This window comes from Pseudophryne corroboree, chromosome 5, assembly GCF_028390025.1.
Source record: "Pseudophryne corroboree isolate aPseCor3 chromosome 5, aPseCor3.hap2, whole genome shotgun sequence".
NCBI classification, from domain to species: Eukaryota; Metazoa; Chordata; class Amphibia; order Anura; family Myobatrachidae; genus Pseudophryne; species Pseudophryne corroboree.
The window spans coordinates 744,305,367-744,323,384 of record NC_086448.1 but is presented as its reverse complement, the minus strand read 5'-3'; the positions used below and the strand labels follow the sequence as shown (position 1 = coordinate 744,323,384).

The following is an 18,018-nucleotide window of genomic DNA, read 5'->3' as shown; positions in this document are numbered from 1 at the left end:
TAACGGTGACGTGAGTCCAGGATCTTGGCTACTTCATACTCAACGCCTCGTTGAGTTTGGACTTTCGGAGTTGGAGGAAGTGAGGAATTAAACCGATTCAAGATTAGCGGTTTCAACAGGGAAACATGGAATGTCCTGGGTATCTTTAAGAAGGGAGGCAACTGGAGTCTGTAAGCAACAGGATTGATGACTTGATCAATTTTAAAAGGACCGATGTAGCGAGGTGCAAACTTCATACTGGGAACTCTTAACCTCAAATTCTTCGTGGATAACCATACCCGATCACCCACCTTGAGAGCAGGAACTGCTCGACGCTTCTTATCCGCAAACTTCTTGTACCTGAACGATGCCTTGAGCAGAGCTGATCGTACGCTCTTCCAGATATTGGCAAACTGATGCAAGGTGATATCCACTGCGGGAACAGAAGTTGCTGGAAGCGGTTGGAACTCAGGGACTTTAGGGTGGAATCCAAAGTTGATGAAGAATGGTGTTGAAGAAGATGAAGAATGATACTGGTTGTTATGACAGAACTCGGCCCAGGGAAGTAATTGAACCCAGTCATCTTGAGAGGAGGACACATAGATGCGGAGGAAGGACTCCAAGTCCTGATTCACCCTCTCAGTTTGACCATTGGTCTGAGGATGGTAAGCCGTGGAAAACTTTAGCTTGACTTGGAGGGCTTGACATAAACTTCGCCAGAATTTGGCTGTGAATTGAACTCCTCGATCTGAGATAATTTCTTCAGGAAGACCGTGGAGTCGAAAGATCTCTTGTATGAATACTTGAGCCAACTTGGAAGCTGACGGAAGACCGGTGAGAGGAATGAAGTGTGCCATCTTGGTGAACCGGTCAACTACCACCCAGATGGTATTAAACTTGTTGCACATGGGCAAATCTGTAATAAAATCCATCGACAAATGGGTCCATGGTCGACGGGGAACAGATAGTGGAACCAGTTGCCCCGCAGGCGACTGGCGGGATACTTTATGTTGAGCACACTTTGGGCAAGATGCAATAAACTCCAAAACGTCCTTTTTCAGAGTTGGCCACCAATAAGACCTAGAGATAAACTCCAGGGTTTTTTGGGTACCTGTATGTCCGGCAAAGCGGGAAGCATGGGCCCAATGCATGAGCTTCTTCCTTAGTGTCGGCTTCACAAAACTTTTCCCTGATGGGGGCGTATAATCCATCCCTACCGTGGAGAATGCCAACGGATTTATAATAGGATGCTTGTCTGAAGACTCTGACTCATTTTCTTGCTCCCATGAGCGGGAAAGGGCATCAGCCTTGCAATTCTGAGAGCCCGGACAGAACTGGAGTTTAAAGTCGAACCTGGAAAAGAAAAGTGCCCATCTGGCCTGACGAGGGTTGAGACATTGTGCGCCTTTCAGATATAGAAGGTTCTTGTGGTCTGTAAGGATGGTGATTGAATGAGAAGCTCCCTCCAACAGATATCTCCACTCCTCTAGAGCGAGCTTGATGGCTAGCAACTCCTGGTCGCCAATGGCATAGTTGCGCTCCGCTGGGGAGAACTTCCGTGAGAAGAAACTGCAAGGATGTAAATGGCCATCTTTAGCCCTCTGAGATAACACCGCTCCTACTCCAACGGAGGAGGCATCCACCTCTAGGATGAAAGGAGAGTCGATGTCAGGCTGTTTCAGGACAGGCGCAGAGATGAACCTCTGTTTTAAAAGATGAAAAGCTTGCATGGCTTCTTCAGACCACTTGGACGGGTTAGCACCCTTCTTGGTGAAAGCAGTAATAGGCGCCACAATGGTGGAAAAGTCTCGTATAAACTTTCGGTAATAATTGGCGAACCCCAAGAACCTCTGGACCCCTTTGAGGGTTAAGGGTACCGGCCAATTCTGGATTGCTTGTAGTTTCTCAGGATCCATCTCTAGTCCGGAACCGGACACAATGTACCCTAGAAACGGAATGGACTTGACTTCAAAGACGCATTTCTCTAATTTGCAATAGAGATGATTGACACGGAGACGGGACAGAACCTCCTTTACCCAAAAACGATGTTCCTCTAAATTGTTGGCAAAAATGAGGATATCATCTAGATAGACCACGACATGACGGTATAGAATGTCTCTGAAGATCTCATTGACGAAATGCTGGAAGACAGCTGGAGCATTGCTCAATCCGAAGGGCATGACGAGGTACTCATAATGTCCGTCACGGGTGTTAAATGCGGTCTTCCACTCGTCACCCTCACGGATCCGGATGAGATTGTATGCACCTCTCAAGTCCAGCTTTGTAAAGATGGTAGCTCCGCTAACTCTGTCAAAGAGCTCAGTAATCAGGGGTAAAGGATAGCGGTTCTTGATGGTAATGTCGTTCAAACCTCTGTAGTCGATGCACGGCCGCAGACCACCATCTTTCTTTTTTACAAAAAAAGAAGCCTGCGCCGGCTGGAGAAGAAGAAGGTCGAATGAACCCCTTTGCTAGGTTCTCTTTAATGTATTCCTCCATAGAATGCGTCTCGGGAAGAGACAACGGATAAGTTCGGCCTCGAGGTGGAACCTTCCCTGGAACGAGATCAATCGGGCAGTCCCATTCTCTATGAGGAGGAAGGATATCAGCAGAAGCTTTACTGAACACATCCGTGAAATCTTGATATGGAGGACGTGGAACATCAGACGACCTGGGGGAGGAAGAACAGACAGGCAACACTTTAAACAAACATGTCTCAGCACAGGAGGAACCCCATGCCAGGATTTGCGTAGTCGTCCAATCAATTGTAGGATTGTGAAGACGGAGCCATGGAAGGCCCAGGACCACAGGATGTGTGGCTCTTGGAATCACTAAAAGTGAAATAAGTTCGGAATGAAGAACTCCCACTCTCAGACGAACTGGTAGAGTCCTTAGAGCAATAACTGTATCAAAAATGTTACTGCCATCCACGGCAGTTAAGGAAAAGGAGGAAGGAAGTCTCTCGGTGGGTAGGGACCACCGTTTAACATAGGCTTCGGTAATAAAGTTCCCAGCTGCTCCGGAATCCAGGAGGGCAATGACGTTCTGATAACGTTGAGCAACTTGAAGCGAGACTGGGAGATTACAATCTTGAGGAGATGGAGAGGAGATCATTACTCCTAGCCGGCCCTCTCCTTGGCGAGCTAGGATTTGGAGTTTTCCCGGACGTTTGGGACAGGCATTAATAGTGTGAGACGGAGCTGCACAATACAGACAGAGAGACTCAGAGAGACGTCTTCGGCGCTCAGCAGGAGTTAAACGGGAACGGCCAATTTGCATGGGTTCATCTTTAGTTGGTGACAGTTGGCGAGGAGGAGGAGCAGAAGATTTTGGAGCAGATGATCTTCCACACTCAGTTGCTCTCTCTCTGAAACGTAAGTCAACTTTTGTACAAAGTGAGATTAGCTCATCTAACTTGGAGGGTAAGTCTCTGGTAGCTAACTCATCTTTAATACGCTCGGATAAACCATGCCAGAATGCAGCATACAGGGCCTCGTCGTTCCATGCCAGTTCAGATGCCAGGATCTGGAACTGTATAAGATATTGTCCTACAGTATGTGATCCCTGGCGTAAACGGAGAATCTCAGACGAAGCTGAAGTTACCCGGCCTGGCTCGTCGAAGATGCGCCTGAATGTTGACACGAATGCAGTGTAAGAAGATAGCAGGGTGTCGGACCTCTCCCATAACGGTGATGCCCAGTCAAGGGCTGAGCCACTGAGAAGTGAAATAATGTTGGCAATTTTTGTACGGTCACTGGGAAAATTGCCAGGTTGTAGCTCAAACTGAATCTCACACTGGTTGAGAAATCCCCTGCAGAACCTTGGAGATCCGTCAAATTTTGCTGGCGTTGGAAGATGAAGACGTGGAGCAGAAATGGGTAAGGTGGGTGGGGTTATAGCTGGAGTCACTGTGGTTGACGCACCAGACGTGCCTGATCCACGGAGAGTTGTCTGAATCCCATCCAGCCGAGTAGAGAAATCCTGGAGACAGCGGATGATGTGGCCCTGTGCAGCCTCCTGATGTTCTAGTCGGGCTGCCAGTTCTTGCATCGGCCTGGCCGCTTGATCCTGGTCTCCGGCTGGATTCATTAGGTCAGTGCTTACTGTCACAACTGAGGGCCTGAGCTGACGGAAGGCAGTCTCAGTTGTAGGGGCTGAGATGTACCGGAACCTGGGAGGTTGTATCAGACCCCTGGACATGTAAGTAACATGAAGAGAAACCGCCCGAAGGCGTGACCACGACAACTTGAGTAAAAGTCAATGATATTTATTTATGACAAACTCCATGCATCACAGTAGCAGTAAAAAGTAACATAAAAATCAGCAGAGAAATAATAATACAGTTCCTGGGTACTACAGGATGGCAGGGGCCACAGAGCTCTGGTGGTATGAGACAGTTCTTATTATCTGCAAGTTGGAAAGTCCTTACCAGGCTCAACTGTAGCAATGAGGAAAGCCCAGGGTCGTACCAGCTGGTGTTCCAGGGAAAGCTGGACTGCTGTAGATAAAATGCTGCTGTGGGTACTGGTTAGAACCAGACAGGTGTTGGCACGGAGTGGATACTGGCTGGAACCAGTTAAATAATAAATAAAGCTTGAGAGCGATGCAATATAGATGAAATGTAGAATTTGAGAGCGGAGAAATAATAATACCGGTGGAGAGTGGTAAACTGCAGAAAGGACACCGGCCCTTTAAGAGAAGCTGTACACTGCTGGAAGCTGAGCTGGAAGCAGGTGATGTAGTAGCTGGAAACAGGTGAGTCCAGAATGGATCGGAGAGTCAGGCTACACCGCAGATGGAATGCTGGTGCGGGTCTCTATAGCAGAAGTCTGGAGACAGGAGCTGGAACCTGGAAGACATTCACAGAAGAGAGACAAACTGGAACTAGGTTTGACAACCAAAGCACTGACGCCTTCCTTGCTCAGGCACAACCTATTTATACCTGCAGCAAGGAAGGCATTGGCTAGGCAATTATGCAAATTAATAATACTGACAACGGATTGGTAGGAATGATCAGCTGACAGAATCCAAGATGGCTGCGCCCATGCAGACACTTGGAGGGAAGTTTGGATTGTAATCCATGTGGTCTGGAAAACAGTAATGGCGGCGCCAGCCACCGGAGACAGGAGACGCCAGGCTGACAGATGCACATCCAACCACGCGGACACAGCGGAGGCCGCGGCTGACGTAATCGCCACTCTGAATGCAGAAGCTCAGGGACGGCGGTGGAGGCCGCGGGAGACGCCATGCCAGATGTATAAGGCGTTACTGTGACTGCGTCCAGAGAGACAGGCGAGGATGCGGGAATGTGCACATCAGGATGACAGATGGGATCCGGTCCTGGAGCGCTGAGCCAGCCTTAGGAGGCATCTGATAGGTAAGAAATGGCGTCCAGATACCCGGATCGTGACAAATAGCTCTTAATTCAAGAAAGCTTATTGCAGATACGCTTCCCAGCTTGACCTTTTCCTCTGGAAATACTTCCCTTGGAAAGACTCCTCCCCAGCCTCGGAGATCTGCATGCATGGACACCAGGATCTAATCCTGGATCCCGAACCTTCGTCCCTCTAGGAGGTGAGAACTGTGCAGACACCACAGGAGCGATATCCTGGCCATTAGGATTATATTCCGGTGCATGTGCAGGTGAGACCCGGACCACATTTCCAACTGGTCCCATGAAAACCACTCTGGCATTTGACCTGCTCACCGAAAAGGCCTCTTAGGCCGCACCCATCTTCTTCATCAACGGAGCATATTGGTGGATGGTCACTGCAAATCTGATCCGGCTCTGGATCCTCAGACCTCTTTCCACAGGAAAACACAGAACCTCAACCGTTCAGTATCTACTCTGATACCCACCTCCGACATCTGCGTCATTGGGAACAACAGCCATTCCCTGTGTTGAAGACCAGTTAGAGAGAAACAACGATTTGCACCACTTGTTTCTTGACCTCACCGTAATCAGGAGAGCGTCTCAGTACAGAATAACAATGGCTCTTACTATTGAAAGAAAACCATCATACTGCCATCACTCCGGTGAAATGGCAAAGACAATCCTGGATATTAACCCAGGTAAGCTGAAAGCGGAAAAAAACGCATTTAAACCCTTTTCTACCTTTACGTGCTGGAGCTCCCTGGCCTGAGAGATTCCATCCTGTAGATCAACTTCGTAAGTAGAAATCTTTTTTTTTTTTAACAGGGACAGCAGGACAATGCCCTGAACCCGACGCAACTCTGGTATGGCGTCGCGTACTACCTCCCCTTCCAGAGGGGAATCGGTAAGATCTATTTGAAAAATCAGTGAGGGGAATCATCTGTAAACTCCAGCATGTCCCCCTTTGGATTCTATTATTAACTCACAGGTCCAAGTCCATTCCCGGACTGACTGAAGAGTATTAGACGAGTTCCCACCGGTGTGGGCTCCAGCCAGATAGACCCAGCGACATGCGGTGGATGTGGTAGAAACAGAAGACGATATCCGCTTCTGCGAACCTAACAAGGCTGCAGAACTCTTACCTTTTCACCTTCTACGATCTGCACAGAAAGGGAAAAAAGAACGGTATCGAACCGGTTAAAATGACTGCATCCCACAAAAGAATGCGTCACCAACCGTTGTGAGGGAATCTAACTCACAAAGGTACACTTACCAGTGGTATCCGCAGAGAGTGACTTAACTGAGGCATCCCCAAACAGCGCTACACCGTCACAGGGAAAATACTCCAGTATCTCTCGGAGTCAGCCTCAGCATTCCCTCGACCACACCTCCTGTAGTCGCACGGCCGCCTGCCGCAATGTTATAGAGAAGAACCAACATAAGAAACATCCCCTCTCTCTCTAGGGTAATTCTATCGGATGCCTTTCCAAATACAAGCACTCCCCCATGCGCATGTAATGCAAAGGACTTTAAAGCATATAAATAAAATATCACTTAGCTTCCTGTATATGATCCTTTGTGACAGGGCCCCGTGCCGACCAGGAATTGACTTTAACAGTATTCTATCCGCGGCGGGAAAAGAATAAACACTCGGACTCCTTGTTAGGATCTGAGACCAACTCGTCACGGCCGACCTAGAGCTTTATCAACAGAGCGACCAGCACATGAGAAGGAATACTTTTACTTCAGCATTCATTAGAAATCGTAATATGAATATACATATTGTAATACACATATTACACACATATCCTATATATATATATATATATATATATATATATCTCTATCTATCATACATATAAGCAGATTGTCCGGAACCGCCGGGTCCCTAGTGACATTAATGTATTCTGAATGTGTATGACCATGTACTGAATGCCCCAGTTGTGGATCTAACCAGGAAACCTTATGGTCGACAGAAAACCTAGTATTCGTCGACAGCAGGGAGTAGTAACCAGGCAAAATAACATTCTTGCGACCCCGAGGGGTCCGAGGGAAGTATACATATATAATTTTAATATCACTCCCCCACAATACTACCATGTCTGAGCTTGAGCTACAGGCCCATGGAACCGTACCATACATATACATATAAATATATATACAGGTATAAGTTAGTTACAGCATGTTAATTTACACCCAGTAATAACAGTTGGTGCCGACAGGGTCACCCACATACTACTGTGTCTCCCATACAGTTTTTACTTTTGAAAAGCATACAACTACCAACCTGCTGACACTGCATCTACTGAATCAAGTACCAACAGGAGTCGGCGATGCTGACAGAGAGATTCCCATAGCTGTTTGCGACAAAGCACTCACACATGTCGACACATGTGCACTAAAAAGCTATAGTGGGTATATCTGACAGGGAAAACACAGACACACATGCACAACTCAAATGACTACACGCCCATTATCTAAGATAGTGCTATATTTTATTCTATATTGCACTAAATCACTGTGCCCCCCTTCGTTTACACTGCTAGCTGTACACAGTGCTTTGGCGGGGACTGTGGAGAAAATGGCCCCGCTATTATCATACCCTCCAACATTTGATACATAAAAATCGGTACAAATTAGAAAAGGGGGCGTGGCCACGGGTAAAGGGGGAGTGGTCACGACCCCTTTTCCTATACTTTCAATGGAAGTTTGGAGAGCCAAAAATCGGTACAGACCATAAAAAAAAGGTACTGTACCTATTAAAAAGGTACAGTTGGAGGGTATGTATTATTTTAGCGTTTTATGCTGGCGGGGGTCCGTATACAGTGCCTATGCAATGTATACATGTTTAGCCAGGGTCAATGGAGAGGTATATTGCTGCCCAGGGCGCCCCCCCTGCGCCCTGCACCCTTGTAGTGCCGTTGGTGTGTGGGAGCAATGGCGCGCAGCGCAACCGCTGCGCGGTACCTCTGAGACTCTGCAGTCTTCTGCCGTCACTGAAGTCTTCTGTTCTTCTAATACTCACCTGTTGGTTTGGGCCCCGTTTTCGACAGAAGCACGCGGATCGGCAGTTATTCCACCAATCCACGTGCTTTTCGACAAGTCGAATTCCTTGACTTGTCGTATAATTTGGGGTTAGATTGAATAGGTCGGAACCCCTTCAGACCTAAAAAAGTTGAAAACTGCCATGTTTGTCGACAGACGGCAGCTTCTTTCGACTTCAATTGAATATACCCCTATGCCTTTTAACCGGGACACTCATGAATTACACATGTTCTGTGGCTGATTAAAACCAATGGAAATGCAGGCTTGAAGTCAGCCAACCACAGAAGCTGTATAATGCAGGAGTGTCCCGGTTTAAAAAGATAGCATGGTAAGTCTGTCTATCTATATATCCTACTGTATAGGTAAATTAAGCACTAAACGAAGAAATATTTTGCACTAATTGTTCCCATGTCGTCTTTAAAATGACCGATTTGACATTATCCAACCGTAGTCATGGCGGCTGCGCGCAGCGTCGGCGACAATTCCTTGAGGGGCGGGACTTCTACAGACACTACACCGTGATTGGACTATCGAGCAGAGCTGCCCCGGATGTGTTTGTCGCTGGCCTGAACGGAAATCTCACCCGCTCCAAACATGGCGGGTGAATCCGCAATGGAGCTGCTGTTTTTAGATACTTTCAAGCACCAAAACACGGAGGTGAGAGAGCTGATCGGGCTAGCTGTGCGTGTAATGGTGTGCTATGGGGCCGGGGCTGCAGGAGGGACGTATTGTAGGCAAAGCAGATAGGCAGGAGCCGGCGTGAGGCCTATAGGTATTCTGCACCAGGGGGTAGAGAAGCAATCAGGCTATGGTAGATGCTAGAATCAAGTGGGCTAAGGGACCTTTTCCGTAAGGGGGAGGAGTTACGACGCAAGGGGGAGGAGCTAGGCCAGCGGGATAGTTCCTCTACTATCCACGCCACCAACTATTACCTTTAGTAATTAGGTGGTGAGCGAAGCGGAGCGGAGCGAGCCACCGTGCCCGAAGCGTGGCGAGCGAAGCGAGCCCGCGAGGGTACTTTTCGGGTACCCTGTTCGCCCGTAGCTCCTCCCCCTGGTGACGTAGCTCCTCCCCTCAATGCGTCACAAGGTCCCTTCAGCCCCTCCGATATAGAACCAACCATCAGGCTATGTCACTCCCTGGCCCTAGTATATAGGAGGCTCTGTAAGGTCAGTGGTATAACCAGGAGATGGCCATTCTCTCACATATATGATCTACCTATGGTATAGGAAGCAGGGCCCTCCAGTTACTGTACACCCCATCACCCCCTCTCATGGCATGCTGAGACCTCTGCTCCAACAGCTAGGTGGTGAGCCTCTGTCTATGTATCATTAAAGCATTCTGTTGTGGAGATGCCTGCAGCCGTGCTATAAAGATACAAGACAGCACAGGGACAAAGCTGTCTCTTTGTATATGAACCGTTACTATTTTATTATAGTGTTTGTAAGATGTACAATGTCCACTTGCAGTTATTACACTATATATATATATATATATATATATATATATATGACACACACACACACTTACCTTTAATGCTCCGTTTCCAATCCGCCGTTGCTTGTACATCCAGAAAGTTTGCAGGCAGTACCTACCTCATACTGTATATTCTGTACCACATCCCTTTCTGTATGTGATAGGAGATATTGGTTGCTATTGATATGAGAGTTATACAGAATAACACAGAATAAAAGCCCCTTCCCCATACTGCATGGTGCTCTACATGTCAGTGCAGTGCGAGTGTAGTAATGGAGAGAAATTGATATATACTATATATTTTAGTGGTTTATGTTCATGACTTGTTGAGATAATTTTATATGCTGTAGAGCAGGGCTGGCCAAACCGGTCCTCGAGATCTACCAACAGTTCATGTTTTCCAGGCGGCCTGGAGATCTGTAGAATTGTCAGTTAGGAATGAATGCAGCACATCTTAATTAGTAATGACTACACCTGTGCACCAGCTAGGTAGTCTGGAAATTGTGAACTGCTGGTAGATCTCTAGGACTGGTTTGGCCAGCCCTGCTGTAGAGGTTATTGTATGCATTGAGATTTGAGGTATTTGCAACAGGACTTGAGTAGGCTGCTTCTTTATGGAAATTGCTCATTGTCATTCTACAATACACAAATTGATCCTGTAATGCACACAGGACTCGTCTGATGGCTTTAGATCTGCACATGCTCAGAAGTTGCACTGGCCGCATGCAGATCTGGTACTGTGATGTTGGTCGCAGTGTCCCAAAAGCCACAGCATGATTGACATGCTGCTAACGCTTGGGGGGTGGCGACTGGGAGCATTCCAGAGAACTGGCTTCATCCTTAGATGCAGTTTCACTGGCCCTGGCAGCATGATTTCACCAGATTGCATGCGGTTTGAATACCGATTGTCGGGTTTCCGGCATTCACAATACAGACACCGGGATCCTGATGGGGGCACCATACCGCCGCCTGTATGCCGGCGAGGTAGGTGATTCCCCCTCTATGGGTGTCCACGACGAGCACATTGAGCCCGCAAGGGGCTTAGTCGCGCTTGGCGCTCTGCCAGCAATCCCCTGCTCTGAATCCTGAGGGAAATTCAGATGTTCGATGTTCACGCAATTGATCCAGAGCTGCGTCATCTCACTCAGCAGTGGACCACAGAAGCTGGCGTCTTTTTTTTCTTTTCTTTTTTCTTCCGATGCCTCCTGGGGATTATTCATATTTTAGCACAGCTGCTGCTGCGTACAAAGACACCGCGGCTGGGCTATAGCGCCCACCTCTGTATCTGCCTCACAGTAACTTTTGCAGAAGTTTGAGCACCGTTGATCAAATTGCATGCTGCACCAAATCTAAGTGAAGAGCTGAAACAGCCTCTGCAGGTCCTGAACATGTACATCATTCCACACATTGTAATATACAGTTACTTGATGCAGCATTTCTCCATAAGCAGAAAGCAGATGAGGGGGCTCTCATGCAGCGAGACCTCTGCACACTGCTGTATATTGTGTTTTCCATAAATCTTAATCTTTAAATACACTTTCTGGATTTGAGACCTAATTTGTTAATTCTGCGAATGTTACGTTGTATTTGCAGCAAGGCAGCAATGTAGACGTGGTCCGATTTCCATGTGTGGTATATATCAATGAAGTCAGAGTGATCCCTCCAGGGGCGAGAGGTCACTGCAGCCTCCCAGACAGCAGGGCTTATGGGTAAGTATTAAACCTAATACAAGATAAAAGCCTCATGCAGTACATAATTGTAAAATACATTCTCCAGACTTATTGTGACATTCTACTGGATCATTATTAGAAAGAAAATGTCGTTTCTCACTCACCAAACCTAAGACTGTCTGAAGTGGTTCTGCCTTAGTGGGGTTTGTCTTACTGTGTATGAATCTATTCATCTGCAATCATCGCACAGTGAGGTCAATCCAGTTAGCTGCAATATCATCGCACCTGCGAATTGTCACGACAGGGGCCGCACTTTTCGGCGGGTCGAATTTGCACAAAACTGCTCGCCACCCCATAGAGGTTGCAGCAATTTTGTGCGAAGTGGGGCTGATTCGTGGCTGCGAGATCGGGTGCCGTTGCCGGCGTTTAAACGCTGTTGCAGCGGCACTTCGGACCCTTCAAAGATAATTGGATTGACCCCCATTGTTTCTGCTGACTCTAAGCCAATCCCACTCAAATTCACACTGGCACAAAGGGATATGAGATGGAGAAGCGCCACCATCATACATAGTCTGTTTTCTATAAAGGATAGGACAAACACCTAATGGGCCTGTAGCAGAGATGAACCTATGCCTGTTTGCAGAGCGTGTATTGTATGTTTTTGCATTGCGTATGCTGGAACAGTAGTCACACAATTGAGGGTGATGCTGACACGTGTATATTTTAATGGCCAACTTAGTGAGTTCAGAAGAAGCATTTTCCACTGTGCATCTTGCATCAGATTCTGTGTTCTTTACCAAACTTGTTAAACCTATTCAGTGACAGATATGCAATGCAGGCTTTTTTTTATATAAATGTCCAAAAGTTGTCAGTGGATTCTAAGTGTATGAACCCACCCCACTATGGCAATATACAGAAAGAGCCTGAGTATGAGAAAGTGTGCACTGAGTGTATATATGTATACAAGTGATAGCTGGTAGTAGTGCTCACAGCGAATTGATAGTGTGTTACCAAAGATGCATCGCTGCAGATCTAAGTCGCCTCAGCCACCTGCCGTGGAAGGGGGCGATGATCACCATACCTACTTATGGTAAGTACAGTCGCATGTGGGACGCTGCATGTGCAACGTATCACTGTGTTTCCGCACCATTCAGGTGACTCTTAAAATTATTGGGGTCGATTCAATTCAGAGCGAACTGAGTAGCACTCGGAAGGAGTTCCCAGAGCTAATCAATTCAGCGCGATGCTAAGTCAGAGAATGACCGTACTCGCGGGCTGCACAGAGTGTTTAGTCGTGAGAACGGGCGTTCTTCCGACTAAAGTGCCTCGCTGTGATGCTGTTTGCACCACGCTAGGGCACAAAACAGATTTGCGGACCTAGTTTTGTCGGATTTCTACTCGCACCGCTGGAGGCGTGCAAGAAGAAATGCACTAGTAGTGGATAACATCGTGCTGAATTGAATAGCTCCGGAAGCCCCTTCCTGGCGCTATTCAATTTGTTCTGATGTAAATCGACCCCATTGACTTTGAGTCTGCTAATTGAGCTGTAACCATGCGGCAATCGCACACTGGGACGGGGGTCTGGCCGGGATCCTGGCAGTCGAAATAGACGACAGAATCCCAACATTGGCATCCTGACTAGAGCCGAAATCCTGAACGAGTGTGTGCTGGCCCGTCTGTGAGATAAGCCCCGCGAGGGAAGGGCGTGGTTAGGCTGCGGGGAGGGGGGTTAGGTTTAGGAACCCCCTGAGAGAGGGTTGGGTTTAGGCTGCTGGGAGGGAGGTTAGGTTTAGACACCCCCCGGAGAGGGTCAGGCTGAGGGGGTGGGGGGGGTTAGCTTTAGGCTGTTTAGAGGGGGGATTAGGGGAGGGTTAGGGGGCCATTGGGGGAAGGTAAGTATAATTACCTTCCCCCTGTCGGCATTCTATACATCGGGATGCTGCTGTCGTTATTCTGACTGCCAGCATATCTATCCCGACCCCTAGGATACACCAAGCTGTGATACAAGGGCCACCCATACAGGCACATATGATTTGGCTGGTTTAACCATTTTTAGGAAGTATCACTTTCTCAGATTGCTGTGCAATTTAAGGGTTTTCCCTAAAGGAGTCCACTCAGACAATCCTTTAGACGGCTCATCAATATTGACATTTTACCAAGTAGGAGGTATAATAACTTATACTATATACACAGAAAGGGTGCTACACAAAGGACTACGCCTAACGTTACTATATGAGCATTGTGACTCCAATAGAGTTTAATTATCCCACTACATAGTTTCCACATCATTTATACATTTCATTATATCATTCACATCTGTGTGTTCTGCGTGCACTAAATAGATCCTCTTATCTGTCTTTGGTAACACTATCGGGCCATTGTGAGGACTACTGTCATCTGTATCTATTAGCGTAGACCAGGGGTGGCCAGACTTTTGGAGTCGGCGATCTACTTTGAAAGCTGAAAAGCTTTTGTGATCTACCAAGGTGGGATAATAGCGCGCTGCAGGCGCGCGCCCAAAGAAGGGGGCGTAGCATAACAAAAAGTGGGCGTGGTATAACAAAAAAAGGGACGTAGCCTTGCTGCACAGAGTGTAATGACTGTCTCGCACGAAATAATACATTGGCCCCCACAGGTAAAACCTCAAACACATATGCCCCCACAGTGCCAGATACACATATGCCCCCACAGTGTCAGATACACATATGCCCCCACTGTGCCAGATACACATATGCCCCCACTGTGCCAGATACACATATGCCCCCACTGTGCCAGATACACATATGCCCCCACTGTGCCAGATACACATATGCCCCCACTGTGCCAGATACACACATGCCCCCACTGTGCCAGATACACACATGCCCCCACTGTGCCAGATACACACATGCCCCCACTGTGCCAGATACACACATGCCCCCACTGTGCCAGATACACACATGCCCCCACTGTGCCAGATACACACATGCCCCCACTGTGCCAGATACACACATGCCCCCACTGTGCCAGATACACACATGCCCCCACTGTGCCAGATATGCCCCCACAGTGCCAGATATGCCCCCACAGTGCCAGATACAGATATGCCCCCACAGTGCCACACATGACCCCACAGTGCCACACATGACCCCACAGTGCTGCTCACCGCTGTGTGCGGAGAGCGCAGCGTGCGCCTCTCCTGCCTGCCGCCCTGCCTCTCAGTCTGGTCTCCGGCGGTGACGGCAGCGTGTATATCTCAAATCAGGCGCCGGTCCGCGAGCTCTCATTGGCTAACGAACCGGCGCCTGATTTGAGCTATACACTGCGCTGTCACTGCCGGAGACCAGACTGAGGGGCAAGGCGGCAGGCAGGAGAAGCGCGCGCTGCGCTCTCCTCGCCTCGGGTGGATGGGCGGCGGATCGCGATCGACTGGTCGCATGTCTGCGATCGACCAATCGATCGTTATCGACTGTTTGGCCACCCCTGGCGTAGACAGTCAGACCTCTCTCTCCTGTTGCAGCAGCATCTCCTATAGACGTATAAGACATATATATCATTCACATCTGTTGTACAAGTATACACAACACTAATGATTTGTTCTACTTTCTGGCATCCAGGCTGATGTGTATATTATTTCTTGCAGCGAGACCTCTCCGCATACATTTCATCTGGATTTGTTCTTCAACAATGTCAATAAGCCCAGCGCTACCGTATTTGACAGACTGGGGAGGTTTGTATCCGCTGCATCTACATTATCCTCATCATTTCAGTTACATGTCTATTGATAAATGCAGATTTCCCCTCTCACCAACACACAAAATACCAACACTTATTTTCTTATTCTTTTGCTTTGCCGGCATTACATTGAAAAAGGGATCAGTATGAATGACCGATGGACTGGATGCCGGTGGTCAACATACCGGCACTGGCATCCTATCCATCCATCATAATCCCAACAGTCCCCCAGTAAGCCACCAAACCCTTACCCTTTCCCTGCCCTAAGCCTCCATTCCCCGCTGCCTAAACTTAACCTTCCGCACTTGATGCCTAACCCAGTCCCTATCCCTAACCTTCCCTGCGCTTCCCCTTAACTCTAACCCCCTTTTCTCTGACGTCCTAGTGGATGCTGGGAACTCCGTAAGGACCATGGGGAATAGCGGCTCCGCAGGAGACTGGGCACAAAAGTAAAGCTTTAGGACTACCTGGTGTGCACTGGCTCCTCCCCCTATGACCCTCCTCCAAGCCTCAGTTAGATTTTTGTGCCCGGCCGAGAAGGGTGCATTCTAGGAGGCTCTCCTGAGTTTCTTAGTAAAAGTTTAGTTTAGTTTTAGGTTTTTTATTTTCAGTGAGACCTGCTGGCAACAGGCTCACTGCATCGAGGGACTAAGGGGAGAAGAAGCGAACCTGCCTGCTTGCAGCCAGCTAGGGCTTCTTGGCTACTGGACACCATTAGCTCCAGAGGGACCGAACACAGGCCCAGCCTCGGAGTCCGGTCCCAGAGCCGCGCCGCCGGCCCCCTTACAGAGCCAGAAGCAAGAAGAGGTCCGGAAAATCGGCGGCAGAAGACATCAGTCTTCACCAAGGTAGCGCACAGCACTGAAGCTGTGCGCCATTGCTCCTCAGGCACACTTCACACTCCGGTCACTGAGGGTGCAGGGCGCTGGGGGGGGGCGCCCTGAGCAGCAATAGAAACACCTTGGCTGGCGAAAATACATCACATATAACCCCCAGGGCTATGTGGATGTATTTTAACCCCTGCCAGAAAACAGCAAAAAGCGGGAGAAAAGTCAGCCGAGAAGGGGGCGGAGCCTATCTCCTCAGCACAGAGGCGCCATTTTCCCTCACAGCTTCGCTGGAAGGACGTCTCCCTGACTCTCCCCTGCAGTCCTGCACTACAGAAAAGGGTAAAACAAGAGAGGGGGGCACTAATTAGGCGCAGTATAAATAAAACAGCAGCTATAAGGGGAAAAACACTTCTATAAGGTTATCCCTGTATGTATATATATATATATATATATATATATATATATATATATATATATATATATATATATATATATATATATATATATAGCGCTCTGGTGTGTGCTGGCATACTCTCCCTCTGTCTCCCCAAAGGGCTAGTGGGCTCCTGTCCTTTATCAGAGCATTCCCTGTGTGTGTGCTGTGTGTCGGTACGATTGTGTCGACATGTATGAGGAGGAAAATGGTGTGGAGGCGGAGCAATTGCCTGTAATGGAGATGTCACCCCCTAGGGAGTCGACACCTGAGTGGCTGAGCTTATGGAAGGAATTACGTGACAGTGTCAGCTCTTTACAAAAGACGGTTGATGACATGAGACAGCCGGCTACTCAGCTCGTGCCTGTCTAGGCGTCTCAAAAGCCATCAGGAGCTCTAAAACGCCCGTTACCTCAGATGGCAGATACAGACGCCGACACGGATACTGAATCCAGTGTCGACGATGAAGAGACGAATGTGACTTCCAGTAGGGCCACACGTTACATGATTGATGCTATGAAAAATGTTTTACATATTTCTGATAATACAAGTAACACTAAAAAGGGTATTATGTTTGGTGAGAAAAAAACTGCCTGTAGTTTTTCCTGCATCTGAGGAATTAAATGAAGTGTGTGATGAAGCGTGGGTTTCCCCCGATAAAAAACTGATAATTCCTAAAAGGTTATTAGCATCATACCCCTTCCCGCCAGAGGATAGGGCACGTTGGGAAACACCCCCTAAGGTGGATAAAGCGCTCACACGTTTGTCAAAACAGGTGGCACTACCGTCTCCTGATACGGCCGCCCTTAAGGAACCTGCTGACAGAAAGCAGGAGAATATCCTAAAATGTATATACACTCACACGGGTGTTATACTGCGACCAGCAATCGCCTCAGCCTGGATGTGCAGTGCTGGGGTGGCTTGGTCGGATTCCCTGACTGACAGTATTGATACCCTAGATAGGGACAGTATATTACTGACTATAGAGCATTTGAAAGATGCATTTCTATATATGCGTGATGCACAGAGGGATATTTGCCGACTGGCATCAAGAGTAAGTGCGCTGTCCATTTCTGCCAGAAGAGGGTTATGGACGAGGCAGTGGTCAGGTGATGCTGATTCCAAAAGGCATATGGAAGTATTGCCTTACAAAGGGGAGGCGTTATTTGGGGTAGGTCTATCAGACCTGGTGGCCACGGCAACTGCTGGGAAATCCACATTTTTACCCCAGGTAGCCTCTCAACATAAGAAGACGCCGTATTATCAGGCGCAGTCCTTTCGGCCCCATAAGGGCAAGCGGGCAAAAGGCTCCTCATTTCTGCCCCGTGGCAGAGGGAGAGGAAAAAGGCTGCAGCAAACAGCCAGTTCCCAGGAACAGAAGCCCTCTCCCGTTTTCTGCCAAGTCCTCAGCATGACGCTGGGGCTTTACAAGCGGACTCAGGCACTCCCCTAAAGTCTGCTTTACCGACGTCTCCCTCCGACAGGGAGGCGGTATTG

At 48.3% G+C, this 18,018-nt stretch overlaps 1 protein-coding gene across 2 annotated transcripts in view; it reads left to right on the top strand.

Annotated features, from left to right (window-relative positions):
• The first annotated feature begins 8,925 nt into the window (after nucleotides 1–8,925).
• Nucleotides 8,926–18,018, top strand: part of VIRMA (vir like m6A methyltransferase associated) — a 95,907-nt gene continuing 86,814 nt past the window's right edge. For both annotated transcript variants that reach the window (XM_063924116.1, XM_063924115.1), the window contains exons 1-3: nucleotides 8,926–9,055; nucleotides 11,468–11,583; nucleotides 15,167–15,253. In XM_063924116.1, coding sequence (XP_063780186.1) covers nucleotides 8,993–9,055; nucleotides 11,468–11,583; nucleotides 15,167–15,253 — 266 coding nt within the window. In that variant the 5' untranslated portion in view covers nucleotides 8,926–8,992. The remainder of the gene's footprint in view (nucleotides 9,056–11,467; nucleotides 11,584–15,166; nucleotides 15,254–18,018) is intronic.